This window comes from Gracilinanus agilis, chromosome 4 (genome assembly GCF_016433145.1).
Source record: "Gracilinanus agilis isolate LMUSP501 chromosome 4, AgileGrace, whole genome shotgun sequence".
NCBI lineage: Eukaryota > Metazoa > Chordata > Mammalia > Didelphimorphia > Didelphidae > Gracilinanus > Gracilinanus agilis.
In genome coordinates, this window is record NC_058133.1 from 64,724,661 (window position 1) to 64,747,400 (window position 22,740).

The 22,740-nt window shown below is 37.3% G+C and overlaps 1 protein-coding gene across 1 annotated transcript in view; it reads left to right on the plus strand.

Annotated features, from left to right (window-relative positions):
• The window catches only part of MROH9 (maestro heat like repeat family member 9), a 53,922-nt gene that overhangs the window by 2,187 nt on the left and 28,995 nt on the right, over positions 1 to 22,740 (plus strand). The window contains exons 2-8 of the mRNA XM_044674879.1: positions 1,629 to 1,675; positions 4,815 to 4,894; positions 7,373 to 7,508; positions 8,872 to 8,958; positions 11,340 to 11,444; positions 13,284 to 13,419; positions 15,157 to 15,269. Of these exons, the coding sequence (XP_044530814.1) occupies positions 1,629 to 1,675; positions 4,815 to 4,894; positions 7,373 to 7,508; positions 8,872 to 8,958; positions 11,340 to 11,444; positions 13,284 to 13,419; positions 15,157 to 15,269 (704 nt within the window). The remainder of the gene's footprint in view (positions 1 to 1,628; positions 1,676 to 4,814; positions 4,895 to 7,372; positions 7,509 to 8,871; positions 8,959 to 11,339; positions 11,445 to 13,283; positions 13,420 to 15,156; positions 15,270 to 22,740) is intronic.

A 22,740-nucleotide genomic window follows, 5' to 3' on the forward strand; every position in this document is an offset into this window, starting at 1 on the left:
AAAGAAAGAAAGAGAAAGAAAGGAAGGAAGGAAGGAAGGAAGGAAGGAAGGAGGAAGGAAGGAAGGAAGGAAAGAAAGAGAAAGGCAGGAGAGAAGAAGAAGGAAATGTAGGCATGTCCCCTGAAGCAAATGTGTTGGTGTTTGATATAGGATAAAAATAATAAGCCAATGGGCCCTGAAGAAACTCACTGAAATTTCCTGCCTTCTTTTACTTAACTTTAGGTCGAAAGTTCTTACTAGGGCACAGATTTATAGTTCTGGAGCTTTGGATCTTAAATAATTTTAAGATGAAATAATTCCCTTCCAGATGGATCCCTTCTTCTGACAGTAGATTAGGCATTCCACTAAATGCAAGGGACAGAAAAGATAGTCATGAAACAATATATTTCCAATATATCTTACTTTCTTTCCAAGGAAACAATATAAATGCATATAAGTATATATATTTTCATATTATGTAGATATGAAGAGATTTTCCTACGAAGACCACTTGGAGTTAAGGCGTTCAAAAAGGGCCTCATAAAGTTAGCTCCAGAACCAAAACTCAAAGATCATTATATGTTCAGGAAGTGGAGATGATAAGAGATCTCATGCCAGGCATGGGGATCAGCCAATGCAAAATCATGAAGATAGGAAATGAAATTACCATCCTGTATGAGGAAGAATAAGAAGGCTAGCTAGTCTCATCAGTAAAGGGTGGGGAAAAAAGGAATATTGTATAATTGACCTCAAAAAAATTGACCTCAAAAAATAGATTGAGGCCAGGTTGGGAAGAGCTTCACATGTCAAAATCAGCTTATATTTGATTCCAGAAGTAGTAGGTAGCAAACTAGAATGGATTGAGAAAGGAGGAGTAAACTATATTTTAGGAAAATGACTTGACAGTTTTATGGATGATGGCATGGCACTGGAGTGGTACTGGGAGAGACTTGAAGCAAGGAGAGCAATTTAAGAACCAATTTCAATAATTGAAGTAAGAAATGATAATGGCATTAACTGGGGTGTAGTAGATAAGGGATATTGAGGAGGCAGAAATTACAAAATCTACCAAATATGAGATGGTGGTAAATGAAGAGTAGATGATAACAGTGTCTATTTCTTCATAGCTAATCAAAGAAAAAATTTAACCTTTCTACCTTCACTAGTTTTCTCTTGATACTTTTCTCAAATTTGTCAGAAGCCAAAAGAGAAATAGAATCACGTTGAAGCATTTTGACCTTAAGAGAGCTGAATTGTCTCCCCCTCCCTACCACAATCAGAAAGGATGGGTTTTTCATCCTCAAAGAAGAGGAAAAACCTACCCCCTTCCTAAATAGCATTCTGGATGTTAACCATATTAGACAACACTTGCATTATAAGACAAACCTCTAAGGACAGAAATAATTTCTCCAAATCTCCCAGGAAAAGCCTCTATATTTAAAAAAAAAAACTGACTCAAATGCAAACTACTTTTTACTAAAGTTCCTTATCTCTTTCCAACATTATTTTTAGAAAAGTCATCACTAATAAAGAGAACTTAACAAGAGGCTTTTAAAATGAGATTTACTATAACTTTGTGATAAGCTTTTGTTATTCTCAGTGATCCAGACTCTTCCAACTTTAACCAATTTCCTCTCTTTCCTCTTTAGTTACTGAGCTCCAATCCTTACAGGCCAGTGTGAAATGGCGCCACCTGGTAAGTAAAATTTTGTGGAACAGTGTATTGTTTGAAGTGCAGTTTGAAGTGGGTTTTGGGGGTGGTGGTGGTGACCTCTGCTGCTGCCTCTTCCCAGCCACTCAAAGCAAGTCCTTTCTCCCTCTGCTCTCTCTGGTATTGGGGGTGTGGGAGACGCCTGGGTACTCACAGACAGCTTGAATTTGCCCTCTGGGCACTTGAACTTGAGAACCTTTGCCAAGGCTGGTCCAGTCCCAGCCTTTGTGTCCTAGAGTTGTTACTAGGACAGAAGATAAAGGTTTAAAAAAAAAAGAAAGGTAGAATGGAACTTGCTCTTGTCTTAGAACTTGGTTCCTATAATCAGTACTTAAAATCTTATTTATTGATATAGCTAAAGATATAAATGTAGACATAGACATAGAGAAAGATGATAAAGATGCAGAAATAAAGATACTTTGGTTCTATACTCTGCCTCTTCCCTCTCTTCAATGAAACTGCTAAACCTCTTCTCACATCTTTGACAATGACCTTGACCAACACTTGCTCACATTAACTCCCCAAAATGAAAAGAATAAGGAAAACTGGAAGATAAGAAATGCTGAACCAAGACTTAAGTCTGCAAGTATTCCCTCCTTTTCTCTTATGGCCCTTGACTCATTGGCTATTAGCAGAAAGAATAGGAAACAATTTCTGCCAGTACATTTTTAAGCTCCACCATAAGATTTTTTTATTCACCTTAGGAGTCACTGAGTGATATGAAAAGTGCCAAATTGGGAATCAGATGGTATAAGTTCAAATTCTGGCTCCATAGTACAAACCAGCAAAACTCCTCTTTCCAGAATTAGCAATGATTTCTTAATTGCCAGAACTGATGACCTTTTCTAATTCCTAATTCTTAAATTCTCTGAAGCATCTGAAACTATTGACTCTCTTTTCTTCCTGGATAATTTCTCCTATCTGAGTTTTTGTGATGCTACTTTACAGTTTCTCCTACTTGTCTTATTTTTCTTTCTCTTGTCTCCTTTGTAAGATTATTAACTTTATCATTTTCCTATTTACAGATGTGCCCAGACCATCTGTATTCTTCCTCTTGGTAATCTTAACAACTCTCATAGGTTTGCTTATTATCTCTGCAGATGACCCTTAGACCTCTATTACCAATCTTAATCTCTTTCCTTATCTCCAAACCCTCATCCCAAGTTGCCTATTGGAAATTTCCCATTGCATGTACCATAGACAGCTCAAATTCAGTATGTGTAAAACTGGATAGTATATTTCCCACCTACATACTTATCCACCCCTCTTCTGAACTTTCCTATTTTTGTTGAGGATACCAGCATCCTGTTAGTCATCTATATTGCAAACTCAGGGCTCCCTCTTCCTCACCCTACATATTAAATCATTTGACAAGTCCCCTCACTTCTGCTTCTCAGCATCTTCTATCTGTCCCCCTTCTTTCAACTCACAGGACCACCACTCTAGTTTATGTCCTTATCCTCTCACCTTGACAATTGAAATTAATCTCCTAGAAGTCCCATTGCCTCAGGTCTCTCCCCTCTCCAATAATCCTCCATACAGCTGTCAAAGAGATATTCCTATTCTGACTATATCATTCTTGTGGTTCCCCATTGCCCCTAGGAACAAATGAATTTTTCCACTTGTCATTCAAAGTCCTTTACAACCCAGCACCAACCTATCTTTCTAGTCTCATTATATATTATTTCCTTTTATATACTATATGATCCATGCAAACTGCCTTCTTGAGGTTGCTCACATAAGACTTTCTCCCACCTCTGAGCTTTTTTCTCTCTCACAATCTGTTGCCTAATATGCTTCCTCTTTACTTCTGTCTCTTGGAATCTCTACAGAATTCAATTTAAATGCCATTTCCAATGTAAAACATTTTTCTATCACCCTATCCCTAAAAATACATTTTATCTTGTTTATACTTAAGTGTCTATAGGTCTTCTTCCCCGCTACTCTCCATAAAATGGAAGGTCCTTGAAGGTTGAGGCTTTCTCATTTTTGTTTTTGTATCTCCAGAGTCTGACAAAGCAGGCATTTAATAAACATTTGTGCACTGATTGAACATAGCAAGTCCATAATGAATATTTATTGCATTTGAGTGAATTCAAAGTAACAGATTTGTTGCCTAGACAATACTGCTTCTTTTCATCTCTCTTGTGTCATATGTAATCCAAGTTTAGCACTTTATTATTTAGTGAATTATATTGTTCTATCTTCCACATGTGCACATCTTGCTACCTCAACAAGATTTTATATTCCTTGAGGGAGAGATGGTATCTTTTTTTGTGTCCTCTAATACTAGAATCCCAGTGGCTTTAACTGATACCCATTAACTACACTACCCTATAGTTTTTTTAGCTGGAAAGTTTTTGCCAATGAGGCTGGATTTTTACATGCCTTACATTCAAGTTTTCTTTCATATTGGATAGAGTTCTCTTCCAGAAGTCAGGAAAATCTGGATTCAAAGTCCAGCTGTAGACCCTTCCTTGTTATCTCTTTGGTTTTCTCATCTATAAAATAAGGGAAGTAATTATAACTGAAATGCCCATTGTACTTTGAAATTTGAATCTCATTTCAGCCTCTCAATAACCCTATAATTGTGGATCTTATCTTTGATTATATCAACTTCATTGAGACTGACAAAAGTAAAGGGACTTGTCTAGACCTACGCAAAGCATTAAGCATCAGAGGGAGGGTTTGAAGTCAGTTCTTCATGATTCACAAGTTCAATTCTATCCAATTTATACTATACTGGACTATCCATATGACATTCGATTACTTATTTCCCAAGGTTTTCTGAGGAAAATGCCTTGTGAACCCTAAAATTGTATATGGGTATCAGTTATTTTAACAACAACAATAATAACTGAGATTTCTACATCTACAAAGTGTTTTATACCTATTAATACACATTGGCCTCACAGTAACCTTAAGACATACGTCCTATAGGTACAGTTATGATTCCTGTTTTACAGATCAGCAAACTGTGTCTCAGAGAGGTAAAATGACCTGTCTCTAGTCACCCTTCAGGTAAGGATTCTCCTCTCAACAGTCTTGAAGAGAGGAGAAATAGAGCATCTTTGTGTGATAACTGATATAGTTATTTAGTTTGACTTTTTTCTTCAACTTACAGGAAAATGTGAATGCTGATTTGTGGAATACTTTCTGTAAACTGCTGAGTGATCAAGCTATCATCTTGGCCATCAATTCCAGGTATGTGATGACTTTTCACTTCATACTAGGCATAAAAACAATTTTTCTCCTCTAGACTCTCACATGTGGTGATCATTCATTAGCTACATCTATAGTTCTAACGACTGAAGGAGAAAAGAGAGAAGAATACAGATCAGAGGCATGGTGATAAATCTTTAACAATTAACTCCTCAAAATTTTTTTATGCACAACATATGTTTAAGTTTGATCTGTGGCTCTAATATCGTCTCCCTCACTTTCTTAATTCTAGGCAATCAACAAAAACAATAACTCGAGCCCTAATTTATGGTTTGCCCATTTCTAAGTTGTAAATGTTCACACTGGAAATTTAATAGTTGCTTGGTTTGAGTTGGTTGCAGTTTACCCTTGATATCATATCTCCAAACGTTTTTTAAAAATCACAAATGTCTGACAGTGCAACTCTTTATGTATGATGAGGTGATCATAATTTATGTGAGGAAAGAATCATGGTGGAATCTTTTTTAAAAAATCTCTAGATTTTTTTGTTAGCTGAAAACCACATTATGATTTAACCATCTGATGTGGCAACCAAAATGAATGATGTGATACTATTATGCATTATTGAAAGTATAGGGATATGACAAAAAATAAGATTATACTCTCATGTGATCATACCACATTTGGAATATTATATTCAATTCTTAATATTGTACTTGAGATTGAAAAATTGGAGCAAATCCAGGGAAGGGGAACCATCATGTTAAGAAGATTCAGAACTGTCTAGAGAAGTATCTCAAGAACTTAGAAATATTTAGTCTGGAATAAAGAATATTTAAAAGGGGATCTAGTCTATCTTCAAATATTTAAAGGACTGTTATATAGAAGAGGATCTACTTTTGGTTTGGTTCCAGAGATAATTAGAACCAATAAGTGGAAGCCATAGGAGGCAGATTTCTGTTTAATGTAAGGAAGAAACTCACCAACAATTAGAGCTATGTAAAAATTAAATGGGCTACCTCAACAGGTAAAGAATTCTCTAAACTTGGAGATTTGCAAGTAAATGCTATAGATCTCTTACTCAGACATGTCAGAGAAGAAATGCAAAATTGGGTTGAAAAAGTTTGAGCTACATGATCTTTGAAGACCCTTCTAACTTGTTAGATTCAGAGTCTATGATAAAAAATAATTGCAATTTAAAAAGAAATTGTATTCATTTTAATTTTTAAAAAATCACGTTCACATTACTCCAATCTGAATTCTTTTGGATCTAACTTAGTTTTCTGAGTCCTGAGCTTATGGATCCAATACTAGTTTGTTTGAAGCTCATAGTGCATGAATGGCCAAATAGAAACTCAGACACAAATGAGATTTTTCAGATTGTATGAAGATTCTGAAATAAGGACAAAGGGGAAAATGCCATCATAAATTATATTAAGGCAATGATTTAAAAAGTGGAAAAATCCCATTTTTGAAATACAGTACAATTTTAGAGTTAAATAAGTAATACGAACATTATCAATTCTATTCAATAAAATCGATGGGGTAGACAAGTTTCAGAAATAAAACAAAAATCATTTATCATATTTGCTTGTTAAAGATGGACGAATTCTGTCTCTTCTTCTTGGTCTGGTTGGTTCTATCTATGCTATAGTATTTCAGTTAGAAAAAAAATTATGCTAGACTGAGTTGTAAACTCATTCCAAGATATCATGTGTAGATAGGCAGGTTATCTTCAGCTAAGAGACAAACTCCCTGATCCCATTCCTAATAATAAGGGTTTTTTTGATGCTACTTCAGCAGATAGGAACAACTGGGAAAAACTCAGAAAAGTTTGGAAAAGTTTGCAGAAAACATGTGGGTCAAAAGTGGGAGAAGCAAAGAGATTGTGCAAAACCGAAGGTGTTTAAAGTATCTTTGCTGGAGGGAACTGACCTCAAAGGTAGACATCCAAGTATGAGGTGGTTTCCTGGGCTTTCCTCCTCCATGGCCAAGTTTTCCCCCTGCTTCTCACTGTCTCTGAAAGTGTACTCAAGCACTTGCTTAAAAATAAATACCTCTAGGAAGGTGAGGTCATCTCAATCATTCACATATTTATGTGACATATTTCCATCTCATTTCTCTACTTTGATTACCTCTCAGAGACTAGTTGCATTAATTAAATTAACAGCAACTTTACTTTGGTTGTGTGTTGTAGAGGATTTGTTTTTGTTTTAGTTTTGTGACTAGATCTTCTCTTGCCCAAGCTAGACGAGAAGCAGTCATTCAAGGTCTGATCAAAATATCAGGTGCTTTCATCTGTTCTGTTTTTCTGACTTGGGCTGGTTTGCCTCTCTGTAGGCAACCTGATGGCCCTCTGCTCCTTGAAATGATCTTAGTGAAAAGGTTAGCCCTTTTCTTCTCATTCAAAGAAGTTGCCCAATTCAAGCCGAGACCCTACCTCATGAATGAATTTGTCCTGATCTCCAGCTGACTGAAGAAAAGGTTAAAAATGACCAGATGATGCATTTCTCTTCCCAGCTACATGGATCCCTTAGACCAATTTGATATCCAAGTGCAGACAATAGAGGGAAGCTTTCGAAATGTGTTCTCCATGCCTAGTTTAAACAAACTTCAAGAAAGGCAAAAAAATTCAGATGATCAAGAGGACATAGAGGTAGCATTTTATATTATTCATTTGTTATAGGTATTGTGTAAAGAGAAGTAGACCAAGGGGGCCAGAGAAACAGGTTATGCTACCATCTCTGCCACAAATTAAGTGATCTTGGGCAATTCATCTAATCCTCTGAGCCTTGTATTCCTCATTTGTATAAGGATGGGAGAGAGGGAGGGATGGAAGAGAGAGATGCTGAATTGAGATGGCTTCTCAGGTCCTTTCTAACTCCAAAGTCCCAGAAACCACAAAGACAACATTCAATCTTTTCATCAGATGTAGTTCTACTTCCCTCACCAGAAATCATTATTTTGGTGGCCACCTTCTTTCTGGAACTGAGAAGACATATTGCTTCTGTTCTCATATGTGGCTTAGACAAGGATTAATGATGGTCACCAAGTGTATCTCCCTGAGGTCTCAATAAGAGAGGGAGACAGGTCCATTAGTCATATTATTGTTAAGGTTACAAGGTGCTGAATTTTGTGGAGGTTTTGGATTAAAATCATATATCAAATAAGAATCACGTTAATATAAATTATAATCCATTGATATCAATAATTGATCAATTTATATCAATAATATCAATTAATTACTACTAATATATATTATTAATATAAACTATAATATAATCATATATCAAGGCAGCTATTTGGTACACTGAATAGTGCTGTAGCCCTGGAATCAGGAAGATTTGAGTTCAAATTTGATCCCAGACATTTACTATGTATTCCTGGATAAGACACTTAACCCCTGCCTCAGTTTTCTCATCTATAATATTTGGATAAGAGTACCTAATATGTAGGGGCATTGTGAGGATCGAACAAAATAATATTTGTCAAAAGTATCCAACACAGTTTCTGACACATAGTAGTCAACGTATAATGCTTATTCCCTTTTCAAAATCCTGACTCATTATTTAGCCTCTCTTGGCCCCAGTTTTCATATCTATAAAATGAGGTGGTTGGGTTAGATGACTTTTAAAATTCCTTCCACTTCTAAAAATATTATTCAACGTGCCTACAATCCCCATTGAGTGACTGGGGAAGAGAGGGACATTGGAAAGGAGGCTAGGTGGCGAGGAGAGAGCTTGGTAGTGAAGTGGGTGACAGGGACAGGTTAATTAATGAAAAATAGTTCTTAAGAAGTTTGAAGCAAGAGCAGAAAAGGGTGTTGAGGGTGAGAGAAGAGAGTTCGGTGGTCCTTTATTTCTTCAGTGTCAATATCCAGTCTTGAAGGGTCATATTGGTGTTTGCATCTCGTAGACGTTTTCATCCCTGGATCCCAAATTGCGCCTAATACTAACTTGTTCATAGTGTGATTTTTGCCCAAGGCCAGCTCATAATTCTGCTTTCTTTTTCTCTTTTAGCACCTGTACAAAAGTATTTTATGCATCTTTGAGGACACACTTCGGATCTTGGTAGCTAAAGATCTTTACAAGCTACAGATCTTACGGGTAAAGTAGACAACCAAAAATAGGGCGATTTCTATTCAGTTCTTAAAAAAGAACAGAAATTTGAAATTTATATTCCTGTCACATGTCTAGGAATACAGACATGATTCTGTTCTTGCCCTTGTCTTCCTGTTCCCTTTAATTCTCTGGTGGTGACTCTCATCAGCTCTTGAATTAGATAGCAAATCATTAAATAAATAAGGTTTCACCTCTTCTATAAGAATGAAAGGGAAGCCATGGTTTTCTGCTCCAACTCTGGCAATCCTGATCTAGATGATGTTTGGCCAATCACCAAACTTCTCGGGGCTCTTGGTACTTCTCTAAAACTTTAATATAAAAAAGGGGAGTAACCTGCATTGGGAAAGGGTTTCCTCACCCTGGAGTTCCCTACACAGTCCCAAGATAATCATAGATCCAGTCCCTAATCCTATCCCTGTAGAAAGATTTAAAGAAACAGCTCTAAATAAATGGAAAGATTTTTTAAATTACTGATGAGTAGGGGGCAGCTGGGTAGCTCAGTGGATTGAGAGCCAGGCCTAGAGACGGGAGGTCCTAGGTTCAAATCCGGCCTCAGACACTTCCCAGCTGTGTGACCCTGGGCAAGTCACTTGACCCCCATTGCCTACCCTTACCACTCTTCCACCTATGGGTCAATGCACAGAAGTTAAGGGTTTAAAAAAATTACTGATGAGTAGGTTATGCCAATATAATATAAATGAAAAATGGCCTGGATTGATTAATTTGTTGTGGAAAAGAATTAAAAACTGAGAGGATGCTCATCAATTGGAGAACAGTTGAATAAGTTGTGACATATGATTGTGGTGGAATACTAGTGTGATTATAAGAAATGATGAGCAGGAGGGTTTCAGAAAAACCTAAGAATAGGTACGTGCACTGAAGCAAAGTAAAACAGGAACAATCCACACAAGTAACAGCAATATTTTTTTGAAAAGCTTTATTTAATTATTTAATTTAGAATATTTTCCCATGGTTACATGATTCATGTTCTTTCTCTCCCCTCCTCCCGACCCCCTCCCATAGCCAATGAGCAATTCCACTGGGTTTTACATGTAACAGCAATATTGTAAAGATAATCAACATTCAAAGATTTAGTAGCTCTGATCAATACAATGATCTTCCATAATTCCAAAGGATCAGTCATCTCCAGAGAGAGAATTCATGAGCTCAGTGCAAAGTGGAGCATATTTTTTCTTAAAATGTTTTTGTTTTATTTTTAGAACATGTTTATGCAGCCTTTTTTATTTTGGCATGTCTTCATATTTTGTCTTCTCAATGGGGTAGGAGTGGGGTTTAAAGGAGAGAGAGAGAATGTTGAGCTGGAAATAAAAATAACCTTGAATAAAAAGCCAAAATAGAGGATTCAGCATTTGATCCTGCAGGTTATAAGGAGCCACAGGCAATTTACTATGTGGGTGGAGGAGTGGTAAGAGATCTGACTGACAGCATAAAGATAATTGAATTCATGGAAACTAAGAAGGTAAAGCAGACAAAATTTGAGTTCAGCTGACAGCATATCAGAAATAACCAGGATTTGATGGAAATTGCAATGGAATTGTTGATGGAAATTGCAATGGAATTGTTGATGGAAATGTGCAAATTAGAAATCTAAAGGAAAACATTTCTGAAAAATAGAATTGATCATGGATCTTGGAACAGTAAAACTAAATGGATGGATCTCCTAGAGATTATCTAAGTCCATTTTAGACACTCACATTCTTCCTTTATTGTTTACTCCCAATGAGACAAGCCACTTAATCTAGGGGCAACTAAGTAGTGGTGTACTGAGTGTAGGACTCAGAGCCAGGAAGACTTGTGTTTGATTCCTTCCTTCAGACATTATACAGACAGGCTATAAAATGCTGGGTAAGCCACAACTTCTTTCTGAATTAGTGTCCTTATCTGTAAAAATAATAATAGTACCTACCCTCCAGGTAATGAGAATATTATCCAGAATGATGATGAATGCAGAATATTATTCCAGGTAATGAGAATATAATCCAGAGCAGATGAGAGAATATATGTAGTTTTAAACCTTAAAGCACTATATAAATGCTATTATGAATAAAGTATTATTCATAATATTGATATTAGTTATTAGTATGACAACTTCTCAGGACTTTAGTTTCTACATCTGTAAAATCACAAGGGATGGAGGAGGGGGGGGTTGAGCTAGATAGCCTCTGAAGCCATGATCAGTCACTATGGCCTTAAATTAAACTTTCTCATTTTACTGATGAAGAAGTTGAGGATCACAGAGATTAAGTGATTTGCTTAGGGTTACCCATGTGTAGAACTGGGAGTCCATCCTATGCCCAGTTCTTGGTCCAGCATTCATTCCTTTACCTCCCTTGTGCTCCCAACAGGAAATGATAATATGGATGAACACAGAGACCAAATACTTGCAAGAACAAGGTGTGACCATCATAAGCAGAGTCATAAAGTTTTCAAGAAGAAAAATTCAGGGATATGTAAGTCATAAAAGTCCATATTTCTGTAGTGCTTGCCTTCTCTCCTACCCCAATCCTTTTTGCTTATTTTCTCAATAGACAGAAGCATGCTTAAAAACATTTTTGCTGGTAATATGAACCATTAGGAAAGGAATCTTTAAGTCTCAATTTTTTTAGTCATTTAGTGTTCCCAGAGGACTATTTTGGACACATCCATGCATAATAGTAAATGCCTCGGTGATGAGTATGTCCCAATAATCTAGCTATTCTACAAAACTCAGATTTCTTTTGTGTATGGATGACTGTTCTTAGAATGGATGCTTGGTCCTCTTCTGTCTGTAGTTAATGTTAAACAATCTCTTTGTAAAGAGGCTGTTTGGAATTTAGAACTTTGACAACAACATGATACATAAGTGGTTCCCAGTTAGTGATTCTCAGGTCTCCAATTTGCAATGAAAATCCACAAATTTGCACTAAAAATTATTTAATGGTGCCTTAACTAGCAAATAATTGCAGAATATTATGAGTAGGATATTAAGCTACTGTGGGGCATTAAAACACATTTTTGTCATTATGGAAAGAGGTTTCTGGAAGAATCTATACTGAGAATTATTGCTATACATGTGGAGTAGGTTCCCACCAAAGGCATTTGTCTAGTTAAATAGGACTCTCCCCCTACATTGTAATTTAAGTATGATTTTGAGGGACTGATTGGCCTGAGATGATAACCATCATGTATATATCATTGCTACTCTCAGGAAAGTTTTGTGATGAAGGGAGAAGCCTTAGAGGAACCTGAAACATTTCACTTCAGATCCTCACCAGAGAATGGAGCATAGTGCCTTAAGGAAACCATTCCTGCTTGGCAATTCTAGGAAAAGGCCACATACAGGCAATGTAGAGGCTGACCATTTCTATACGTAGAATCAGCATGTCAACTGATTATAAGTTGGGACAATGTGTATATGTCCCTCTCGCCATCTTTTTTTAAGGAGGACCACATTTGTAGCATGTGATATGAGCTCTGCCTAGAATTGAATGAGCCACTGGGATCTTTCTTCTTTTTTTCCCCCATTGGAAGGAACCTCAGAGGCTCTTTTGACCAAACCCTAGCTAAAAATTCCTTCTGGAAAATTCCAATTTTCTCTTCTAATCAAACTAGTTCAAAGCTGGAACAGAAAGTGAGTAAAGGGGAGTGATAATCAGGAATTTTCTGGAAGAGACTCTTAGTCAAGTACAGGAGGCAGGTTATTCCAAGAGGTTATAGAGAGGTTTATCTAAGACTTCTGTGATAACCTGAACTTTGCTTTTTATGAATAGAGGAGCATTAAGATTATATTCATAAACTCTGTATGGAACTCAGGGTAACTGGGGGCTCAGTGCCATGGCAGAAATTGTACACGTCACCAACACTTTCCCAGGAATACTGCTTTCTGTGTCTTCCTCCCACCCAAGAGTGGCAGAAGCATCTCCAGGTTACGCGCCCTCCTCTTCCTGGCCCCAATGCTCTGGCTAAAGCAGCCTCATTCTGGGGTGCTCCCTCTTTTGGCAATCTGAAATTTGAAACATATGAGATTTGAAATCTCATTATGTCCCAGAATACTTCCTTCTTCTCACCAGGCATACTCCAGGTAAGCCTGGTGAACTGCTGCCTCCTTCATCTGCCCCCAATACAGAAAGAGCTTGCCATATCTGTGAAGATATTTTAAAGATTCATTAACCTGCTTTGTGGATATCACCTGGTGTTTGTATCTGTGATAGTGTTGGGGTATAAGAAAAGCCCTCTTTGAGATGCCTCATTTTATAGGGAGCACATTAAAGTAGATAAGCTCTCAGTCTCTCTCTGTCTCTCTTTCTCAGAAAACAATTGACATTCCATGTATGGGTCACCTGGCAGCAGAACTGGCTGTTTTATGCACCCATGCAAATCTCCAAATTGTTATCCAGGCTTCCATCGCAATGTATCACCTTCTCTGCATTATAAAATTCCAGAATGGTAAGGTGACTCTGCCCTCATGCTTGGTCCTGACTAGGGTAAGATTTCTAGTCTGGGTTTTTCTACTCACATATTCTGGAATAAGTTCTATGTCTGGATTTCTCTGAAAGTCTGGCTTGGTGGCCTAAGATCTACTATTTTTTTTAGACATTCACAAGGCTAGGACACTTGCCTTTGTTTTTCTTTTAAGACTCCCAGAAGAACCACTCGTCCATTTGGGCTTTGAAGATGGTCTTATTCCTGTTGCATTTCTTGTCAACAAAATCTTGTGTTTTGAAGCTTTAGGGGAGTTGTGGGGCTAATAAAGAGAACAATATCTTTTCCCATCAGGGTCCTATTGGGCATTTTCCAACACCTTTTCTTCCAAGGCCCCAGAATTCTTGCCATGTCCCTATAGGACAGTTGTGAATGTGTTTACTTTTCCTCAGGTCCTTTCACATTTTCATACCTTATACCTATGAAAAGTAATAAAGGGGAAGAGAGATGGGATAGAATTAGAATCAAAGATGAGGTTTAAAGCAAAATATTTGATAGATGGATAGGTATGTATATCTATATATTTACACACACATATATACATACATATTAATAAAAAGGTATAAAGAAGGAAGTCTTTCATTGTTGATACCCTTTCTCTAAAGTTAATTCTTTAATTCTTCATTGTAATCACTAGAATTTGCCCTTCCCTAAAACACTAAAGCCTAGAAGTAACTTACTAGAAGTTGAAAGGATGCAGGGCCCACAGAGAATGACCTTATTTTCCCCACTTTTTCACAATTTGACACTAGGGAATGTGAACAATTCCATTGTTTCATGGGAGAAGGATATTTTAACAATTGTTATTCAGTCATTTTTCAATCATGTCTGAATCTTCATGACCCCATTTGGGATTTTCTTACAAAGATACTGGGGTGGTTTGCCATTTCCATCTCCAGATCATTTTACAGATGAGGAAACTGAGGCAAACAGTCACATGACTTGCTGAGGGTTACACAGCTTGTAACTGTCTGAATTTGTCTTGAAATTTTCCTTGAAATTGTCTGAAGCTGGATTTGAACTCACCAAGATGAGTCTTCCTGACTTTAGAATTGATTGTGTAACCACTATGGCACCTCACTACCCTTTGTCAACATTAACTGCTTTTATAGCCCCCCACTTCAATGAAATGAACAGCAGCATTGTGGAAAGAGCATTGGATTTCGAATCAAAAGAAATGGACTAACATCTCAACTCTGGAACAAACCACTGAATTTCTTTGGACCTCAGTTTCCTCATTGTAAAATAAGGTCTTCTCCTGTAGTCTCAAGCTATGACACTAAAACCTATTTAATGAATCAATCCACTGGCACCTTTATTGACTGCTACCCTACTTCTAAATGTTTTCCAAACTGCTGGTCTACCATTGATTTCCCCTCCTCCAAATTTTTACACCCTCTCATGCTTATCAAGAGTCATAGAAACAGCATATCTGAGGGCTTCTGGCTTGTGTGATCAATCACGTAATTTCACAATTTTTCTATCCCCACAACCTGGCTTCCTTTAGACCTAAGCTACCCTCTTCCAAAATGGCTCTACGAATCTTTGCCAGTTTGCACATCTAGCAGGGGAGTCAGCATCATTCAGAAGATCAATACAAGTTTCTGGATTCCTAGATCATCAAGAGAGAATATTCAACATTATAGTACTTAACCCTAGCTAGCAAATGAGTGTACTGACATGGGTCCTTTTCATTTACAGTGGAAGTGCCAGCAGATTCGTCAGTGGAGGTTGAAAACTGTTTATTTTTTGTTCCTTTTGACAAAGAATTAACTCCTAAAATCCTTCAGAAAAATAATGAAGCTATTGCTAAGGTAACTCAATTCTTGATTATTTATATCCTCTAAACTATGCATTGGGTCATGCTTAGTGGGACAATATTGTTCAAGTTGCTTTTACCCAAATATTTCTAACACACTTATTTGAAGAGAATTGGGGGGAAAGACATGTAGTTTCATTTATATAGGGAGCTCATTGTGTAGTGATTCCCTTTACTGAGGTCATTTTATCTCTAACTTAGACTTAAAGAATATCCTGGAGACACTGAGAAATTATGCAACTTGTCCATGGTTACACACCTAATATATGCTAGAGGCAGAGCTTGAGCCCAGATCTGCCTGAGTAGGACAGCTCCTCTCTCCATCATCTTTTCTTCCTCTCTAACATACCTCTTAAAAAGGGGAAGGTGGAGGAGTTTAGAAACAGAGAAAAAGAGAAAATGAGTAGAACTCACAGCTTTCTGATGTTCAAGCCTGTATAGTCAAGAAAGTACCATACGTGGCGTAACAAAACCTGACGGTTTCTCAGCTCCAACACTTAAGAGCTTTGGGACCACTGGAAAATCAAATCACTTCTCAGGGCTCAGTTTCCTGAGCAATAAAATTCTGAAAATAATATTTCCTCTGTTTATATCACAAGGTTCTTACGGGGAATACACTCTATAAACTTCTAAGCTCGCATATGTGAGTTATGACTAGGTTACCTTCCTACTCTAGAACTTCTGTCTTTTGGTTTCTCATAATTTAATCAATAATTCAATTCAAAACAAGAAACATATATAGAACAAGGAGTATATCCAGGACACTGTGCTAGAAACTAAGAATACAAATGTAGTTCATAGGTGTCCCTGGAGGGGACTTTAGGCTTTAGGGTTCCTCCTCGTTTTTGAAAGGGGCAAAGTTAACTAACTTCACAGATTCTCTCCATATTCTGGGATCTTGGGCCAGGACATTGTTCTCTCTAGTATCCTCTCTTCATTCTCCCTTTCTTTGCCTGTTTATTTATCTGCCTACCTTTTTCTCTGTCTCTGTCTCCTCAAACCCTATCTGTCTCTCTATCTCTCTATGTGTCTGTCTGTTTCTCTTTTTTTTCCCCTCACTCCCATATCTGTTTTTCTGTCTGTCTGTCTGTCTCACATGGAAGTAGAAAAGAGGAAATGCTTAGTCATTCCTTCATCCCACTCAATTCCTTCATCCCACTACTAGTTTGTAAATCATTTTGGTCAATAGATATTAAAGATAGAATTACTGTATGAAGAACAGAGAACTGTGGATTTTAAAATTAGTATTCAATATTTCCAAAGTATAATATTTATAGAGATTTATTAATATTTAACTAGAAAGCTAGAGAACACAGGGAACATTCCCCCCACACTTAATGTGGAAAAGAGAGCTAGGGAAACAAAGACCAGGCACCACTCAATTCACGTGGAAGAGAAAGCTAGAGGGACATTACCAAAAACTTATATACAATCACGTGAAAGACCCACGTAAACAGAAAGGAAAAATGCAGAAAGGAATTTTGGGTAATGTTGTTTTCTGGATTCAAGATTTTCCGATTTTACAGAACCTTAGGTTTTTTGTTGCTGTTTGCTTGTAATATTTCCTGTCTGTGTGTCCTTCCACATTTTATTCAAACTCTGGTCAGAAGAAGAAACTAAATAGATGGTTAGAAATGGAGATAAATCGATATTGATATACAGATATAAATATCATATATGGATTATATAGAAAACATAACAGACATATAAATATTTACATACACATTGTGAGACACATGTATGCATTACCTATGTATTGGGCTATAACCATTGAAAGTCTGGAGAGGCAGTATTTCTTAATTTTTAATTAGTTTTAATTTCTTTATTACTAATATAATAATTAATATCTTTATTATTAATTTAATTAATTTTAATTTCTTAATTTAAAAATAATCTATCAAGGACAGTTAGGTGGCTTCTATGGAAGTGGTTTCTAGTATAATCTAATAACAATATTGCTGTTATTTTCCCCCCTGTTGATCCTCACCCAAATATTCTCTGTCATATTCTTCTCTGTATTTGATATTTCCTCGCATGAATATATTTTCTTGATGTATAGTCCATCCTATACCTTTTGAATAAATCATTTCCATCAAGAGGAATTTACTCCATCTGTTAATCTCATGCCACCAAATTTTGGCAATATCTATGGAGTGTACAAAATGTCCATGGTTCATTCACATCTGCCACCATGAATGTTATCATTGTCTTTCTCCTTAAATATTGTCTCCTATAAATTCCTGATTTCTCCAGTACTCTTCTTCCTATGTTTTATAAGGTATAATCCATAGTACGTGGCTCCACAGATGCATATGCACAGTTTGTTCTCAACTACTCTATCCTCAATTAAAAACTAGTTTGATCAGATTTTCAGAGGCTTCATGCATATTGTGAATGTGAAATGAAATGAAAATGTGAAAATGTAAACAACACCTCAGAATTTTGGTGAACAGAAGGCTCAAGCTGAGTTTAGTGTTCTGTGGTGATCAAAAGAACGAATACCATCTTAGGCTATACTAATGAAAGAATAGTGTTCCAAGCGAGGGACACAATTATTGTTCATTTCAGATATTTCTGACCCCATGTTTGGCAAAGATACTGGAATATCTGCCATGTCCTTCTCCAGCTTATTTTTTGATGAGGAAACGAAGGAAACAGGGGTTAAGTGATTTGCACAGGACCACACAACTTGTAAGTGTCTGAGGCTGGATTTGAACTAAGAAAGATGAGTCAGCCTGACTCAGTGCCTGGTGTCTCTCCACTGTGCCACCTAGCTGCCCAGGGGAGGTAATAGTCCTTATTTATTCTGCTCTGAACAGACCACATTTGGAACATTAGATCCAAGTTGGGGCAGAGCTTGTAAAGGAATGATTTCAAATATGGTTAAGGAGACCCGAGACCATGCTATATGAAGAACAACTGAGGACACAGAGAGTCTTAGCCTGGCTAAGAAAAAGTTTTGAGGAAACATGATACCTAATTCCAGCTAATTTAAGGGCTTGGGTTGAAGTTGCAAAGAGTCCAATTTAGATTTGATTTCAGAAAAAAACAAAGAATTTTCTAATAATTAAAGCTCTCAAAGTGGAATGAGTGGGTTAATGAGTGGTGGGTTCCCCTTACCTGGAAGTGTTTAAGCAAAGCCTGTATGATTCTTGTTGGCCAATGGGGATTCTTTTTTTTTTTCTAGTATAAGTTGGCTGGCTGCTGATTTCTCTTCCAAATCAGAAATTCTGTGATTCTCTTTTGCATTCTTCTCTGCTAGAGCTCTCAACTTTAAGAAGTAGCGAGTAGGCTTTTGAAGAGCTTTAATCATTAGGAAGGTTTTCCTTATTCATATCTAAATCTGATTCTCTTGTAAATGTCATCCATTAGCCTTTAGGTTTAAGAAGAGGAAATAAATTCCCTCTTTCCAGGGCAGTCTTTCAAGCATTTGAAGAAAACTACTATGTTCTAAGTCTTCTTTTGCCCAGACTGAATACCCCAGGTTCCATTACCCATTGCATGTAATCTTGAGACTTTCCATTATTGTTAAATGGGTCATAATATTAATGGGTAATATGAGTCATTTGATACTTTTGTCATGATAGGTAAAAAGTGGAGGCAAATGAATATCATCAGCTGAGCAGTAGTTTTCCCCTTTAGTAAGACTCCTGAAAGAGATTCCTAGGTGAGAGAAGACTAAAGAATGATTTTCTTTTGAAAGAGTGCACTATTGCTGTGGTACAAGAATGTAGGGTCATGTATTTAGAGATGAAGGGACTTTAGAAACCACTGAGTCCCATCCTGTTTTCTTATAGATGAGGAAACTGAAGCCCAGAGTTTGAGTTACTTGCTCAGTCAGACAACTATTAAGCATCTAAAGCAGAATTTGAACCCAAGTTTTCTTTTGTTTTTCTATTTATTTTAATTTAATTAATTTTTTTATTTAAGTATTTTTTCATGGTTACATGATTCATGTTTTCCCCCTCCACTCCTCCTTCCCCCTCCCAGAGCTGACAAGCAATTTCCACTGGATTGTACATGTGTTATCACTCAATACCTATTTCCATATTATTCATTGTAATAGAATAATCTTTTAAAAATCAAAACCCTCACATCCTATGCCCATATAAACAAGTGATGAATCAAATATTTTCCTTCTGCATTTCTATCCCAAAGGTTCTTTCTCTTAATGTGGATAGCATTCTTTCTCATAATGAACCCAAGTTTTCTTGATTCTAAGTCCTCAGTTTACCACATACTCTGCTGCCTCTATAAAAAAGGAAAATTCTTGAGCTCATGAAATTATGATAAAGACAGGTTCTGCAAACATATAATAGTTAATGTTGTTGTTTAATAAAAACCTTACCTTCCATCTTGGAATTAATATGGTTCCCAGGCAGAAAAGTGAAAACAGGTAGGCAATAGGAGTTGTGACTAGCCCAGGGACACATAGCTAGGAAGTACCTGAGACTGTTGAGGGAGAGCTTTACGGCAAAAACCCAAGGTTCATGACAGGTTACCCTTTGCAAAAATGTAAGACTCCAAAACTTAGCTTAAAAATAAAAAGAGGAATTTATTAATTTGGAATTCATGTTGAAAGGCTGGGGAGCCAGTGTGCAGGTGGAGCACTGCCTCCTCCAGGAGATGTGTTCGGGGCTTTATATACCCTTTTGACAACAGGGTCTCCATGACTAGTGAAAGGATGATGATGGTATGTTACTGGGTCTCTGGAACCTGAGATGGATCATGTGGTTATATCCTATGCCTCAGAGTAAAAAGGGAGTGAACTGTCCAGTTTAAAGGATAATTGGATATCTGGGATATAAAGTAGATGTTTATACAGAGACAAACTGGGTGCCTATCTGTTTTCATCAAGAATGAAGGGAGATACTTCCAGGTTAAGATGGCAGCAGAGTAAAAAGCAGCTCCTTTAATGTCTCCTAACCCACACATATAGGACTCCTCAAGAGGACATAAAAACAAATCCAGATGAACGAAGGGACCCCACAAAAGGGCACAGCATTGAAGGTATGTGGAATCACGGCATTTCCATGCTATAAAGGGGTGAAACAGCTCTCACTAAAATGTGAGCTGAACAACCCCCTTCCCCACACCCACCACCTACAGGGTCAAAACCAGCGCACAAGAGCTAGAGCAAGTTTAGGGCATCCATTAAGTCCTTGGCAGCTACCTGGGACCAACAGGGCCTGCTCTGAAGAGTAGCAAGACTTAAGACCCCAAGAGGCTAAAGAAAAGGTGGTCTTTGAGCTCAGACCCTGAGCGCAGGCACAGTCCCAGGTCCTGAGCTCAGGCGCTGATGCAGTTGCAGATGCAGATCTCGAGAGCAGGTGCAGACCTTGGGTGGAGACCCAGTGCAGAGGGGTGCATAACTGTGGATTCAGCACCCCGAGACTGTTAAAAGACCTTCGGGCAGAGGAACAAGCAAGGGGACCACCACGAGGCTTGACCATGAGAAAAACTAGACCTGAGACCTCAGGAGCCTAAAGAGTGCAGACAGACCCTGGGTGTGAGATTAAACCTGAGAGGGCATATGGCTCACAATGGCAAGCCATCCACAAGAACCCAAAAGAGAAAGATCAATAGGAAGAAATCTTGAACACTTGGCAACTTTTACACAGAGAAAATCAAGACAACAGAGCAAACAGCAGAGGAGAACAAACAAATAATCATATCCAAACCTTCCCAAAATAATGAAAACTGGTCACATGCTCTTGAGTTCAAATCTGAGATGATGAAAAAGATGGAAGAGATTTGGTGAGAGAAGTAGGAAATAGCTCAAAAGGAAATTAACAGGTTAGAGGACAGAAACTCCCAATTGAAGAAAGATGCCCCAAAATCAAACAAAATGGTAAGCAAATTGGAAACCAAAATCAGGCAAGAAAATAACAGTTTAAAAGGCAGAATTTCACAATTGGAAAGTGAGGCAAGTAAATTGAAGACCAGAAATGACCAGATTGAAATGGAAAACGAGTTTCTAAAGGCTAGAATTGAGCAATTAGAAGCTAATGATCTCTCAAGACAGCAAGAACAAATAAAGTCAAAAGACTGATAAAATAGAAGGAAACATGAAATATCTCAATGAGAAATTACCAGATCAAGAAAACAGATCTAGAAGAGACAATTTGAGAATCATTGGTCTCCCTGAAAAAGCAGAAATTAATAGAAATTTGGACTAAAAGAAATTATTATTCCTAAAAGAAATTATTCAGCAAAACTGCCCTGAAGTTCTACAATAAGAGGGCAATATAGACTTTGAAAGGATCCATAGATCACCTTCTACACTAGACCCTGAAAAGACAATCCCCAGGAATATAATAGCCAAATTCAAGAGCTTCCAAATAAAAGAAAAAAAATTTTAAAAAAACCAGAAAGGGACAATTCAGATATCAAGAATCACCAATCAGTATCACACAGAATATGGCAGCCTCCACACTAAAAGACCACAAGACTTGGAATAAGATATTCAGAAAGGCAAGAGAACTGGGTCTACAACCAAGGATCACCTACCCATCAAAACTGACTATATGCTTCCAGGGGAAAGTAAGGGCATTCAACAAGATAGAAGATTTCCAAGTATTTTGACAGAAAAGACCAGGACTAAATGGAAAGTTCAATATCCAAACACAAAAACCAAGAGAAACATGAAAAGGTAAATAAGAAATAGGGGAAAGAAAGAAAACTCTCATTTTTTAAATTTGCCACTTTAAGGGCTTCTATAAGATCTAATTATTTGTATTCCTATGGAGAAATGTTACATATAATTCTCTGTAGTGAACTCTATTCACTATTATAGTTTTCACCGTTATAGTAATTAGAAGGATTATTCATAGGGAGAGGTTGGAGTACTAAATGGTCTAAGATGAGATAGGATGGAGGGAAGAGGGGGGTGAATAGTAGAGGACACCAAAAGAAACTTGAATGAATAAGAAAATAGGATATTCTATTACACACAAAGAGGGCATGGGGAGAGGAGGGAATGAATACTATTATAAGAAGGAGAGGAAGAGAGCATTAAGAGGTAATATTTAAAACTTACCCTCAGTGGAATTAACCCTGAGAGGGAAGAGTAGTTATATTCATTGGGATATAGAACTCTATCTAACCCTACTGAGAAAGTCAGAAGGGATAAACCAAGGAGAGCAGGGGAATGAGGGGGGAGGGGGTTAAAAAAGGGAAGGGGAAAAGAAGGGGGAGGGAAGGAATTCATCAGGCAGGGGACAAGGGTTACTGGCTCAAAGCAAACCACTGGTTTAAAAGGAAATAGTGTAAGAAGAAGGGGTAGAACTAGGAAAGGATACCAAAATGTTGGTGAATACACCACTGATAATTATAACTCTGAATGTGAATGGGATGAACTCACCATAAAACAGAAGCAAATAGCAGAGTGGATTAGAATCCAAAATCCTACCATATGTTGTCTACAAGAACACATATGAGGTGGGTGGACATACACAGGTTTAAGG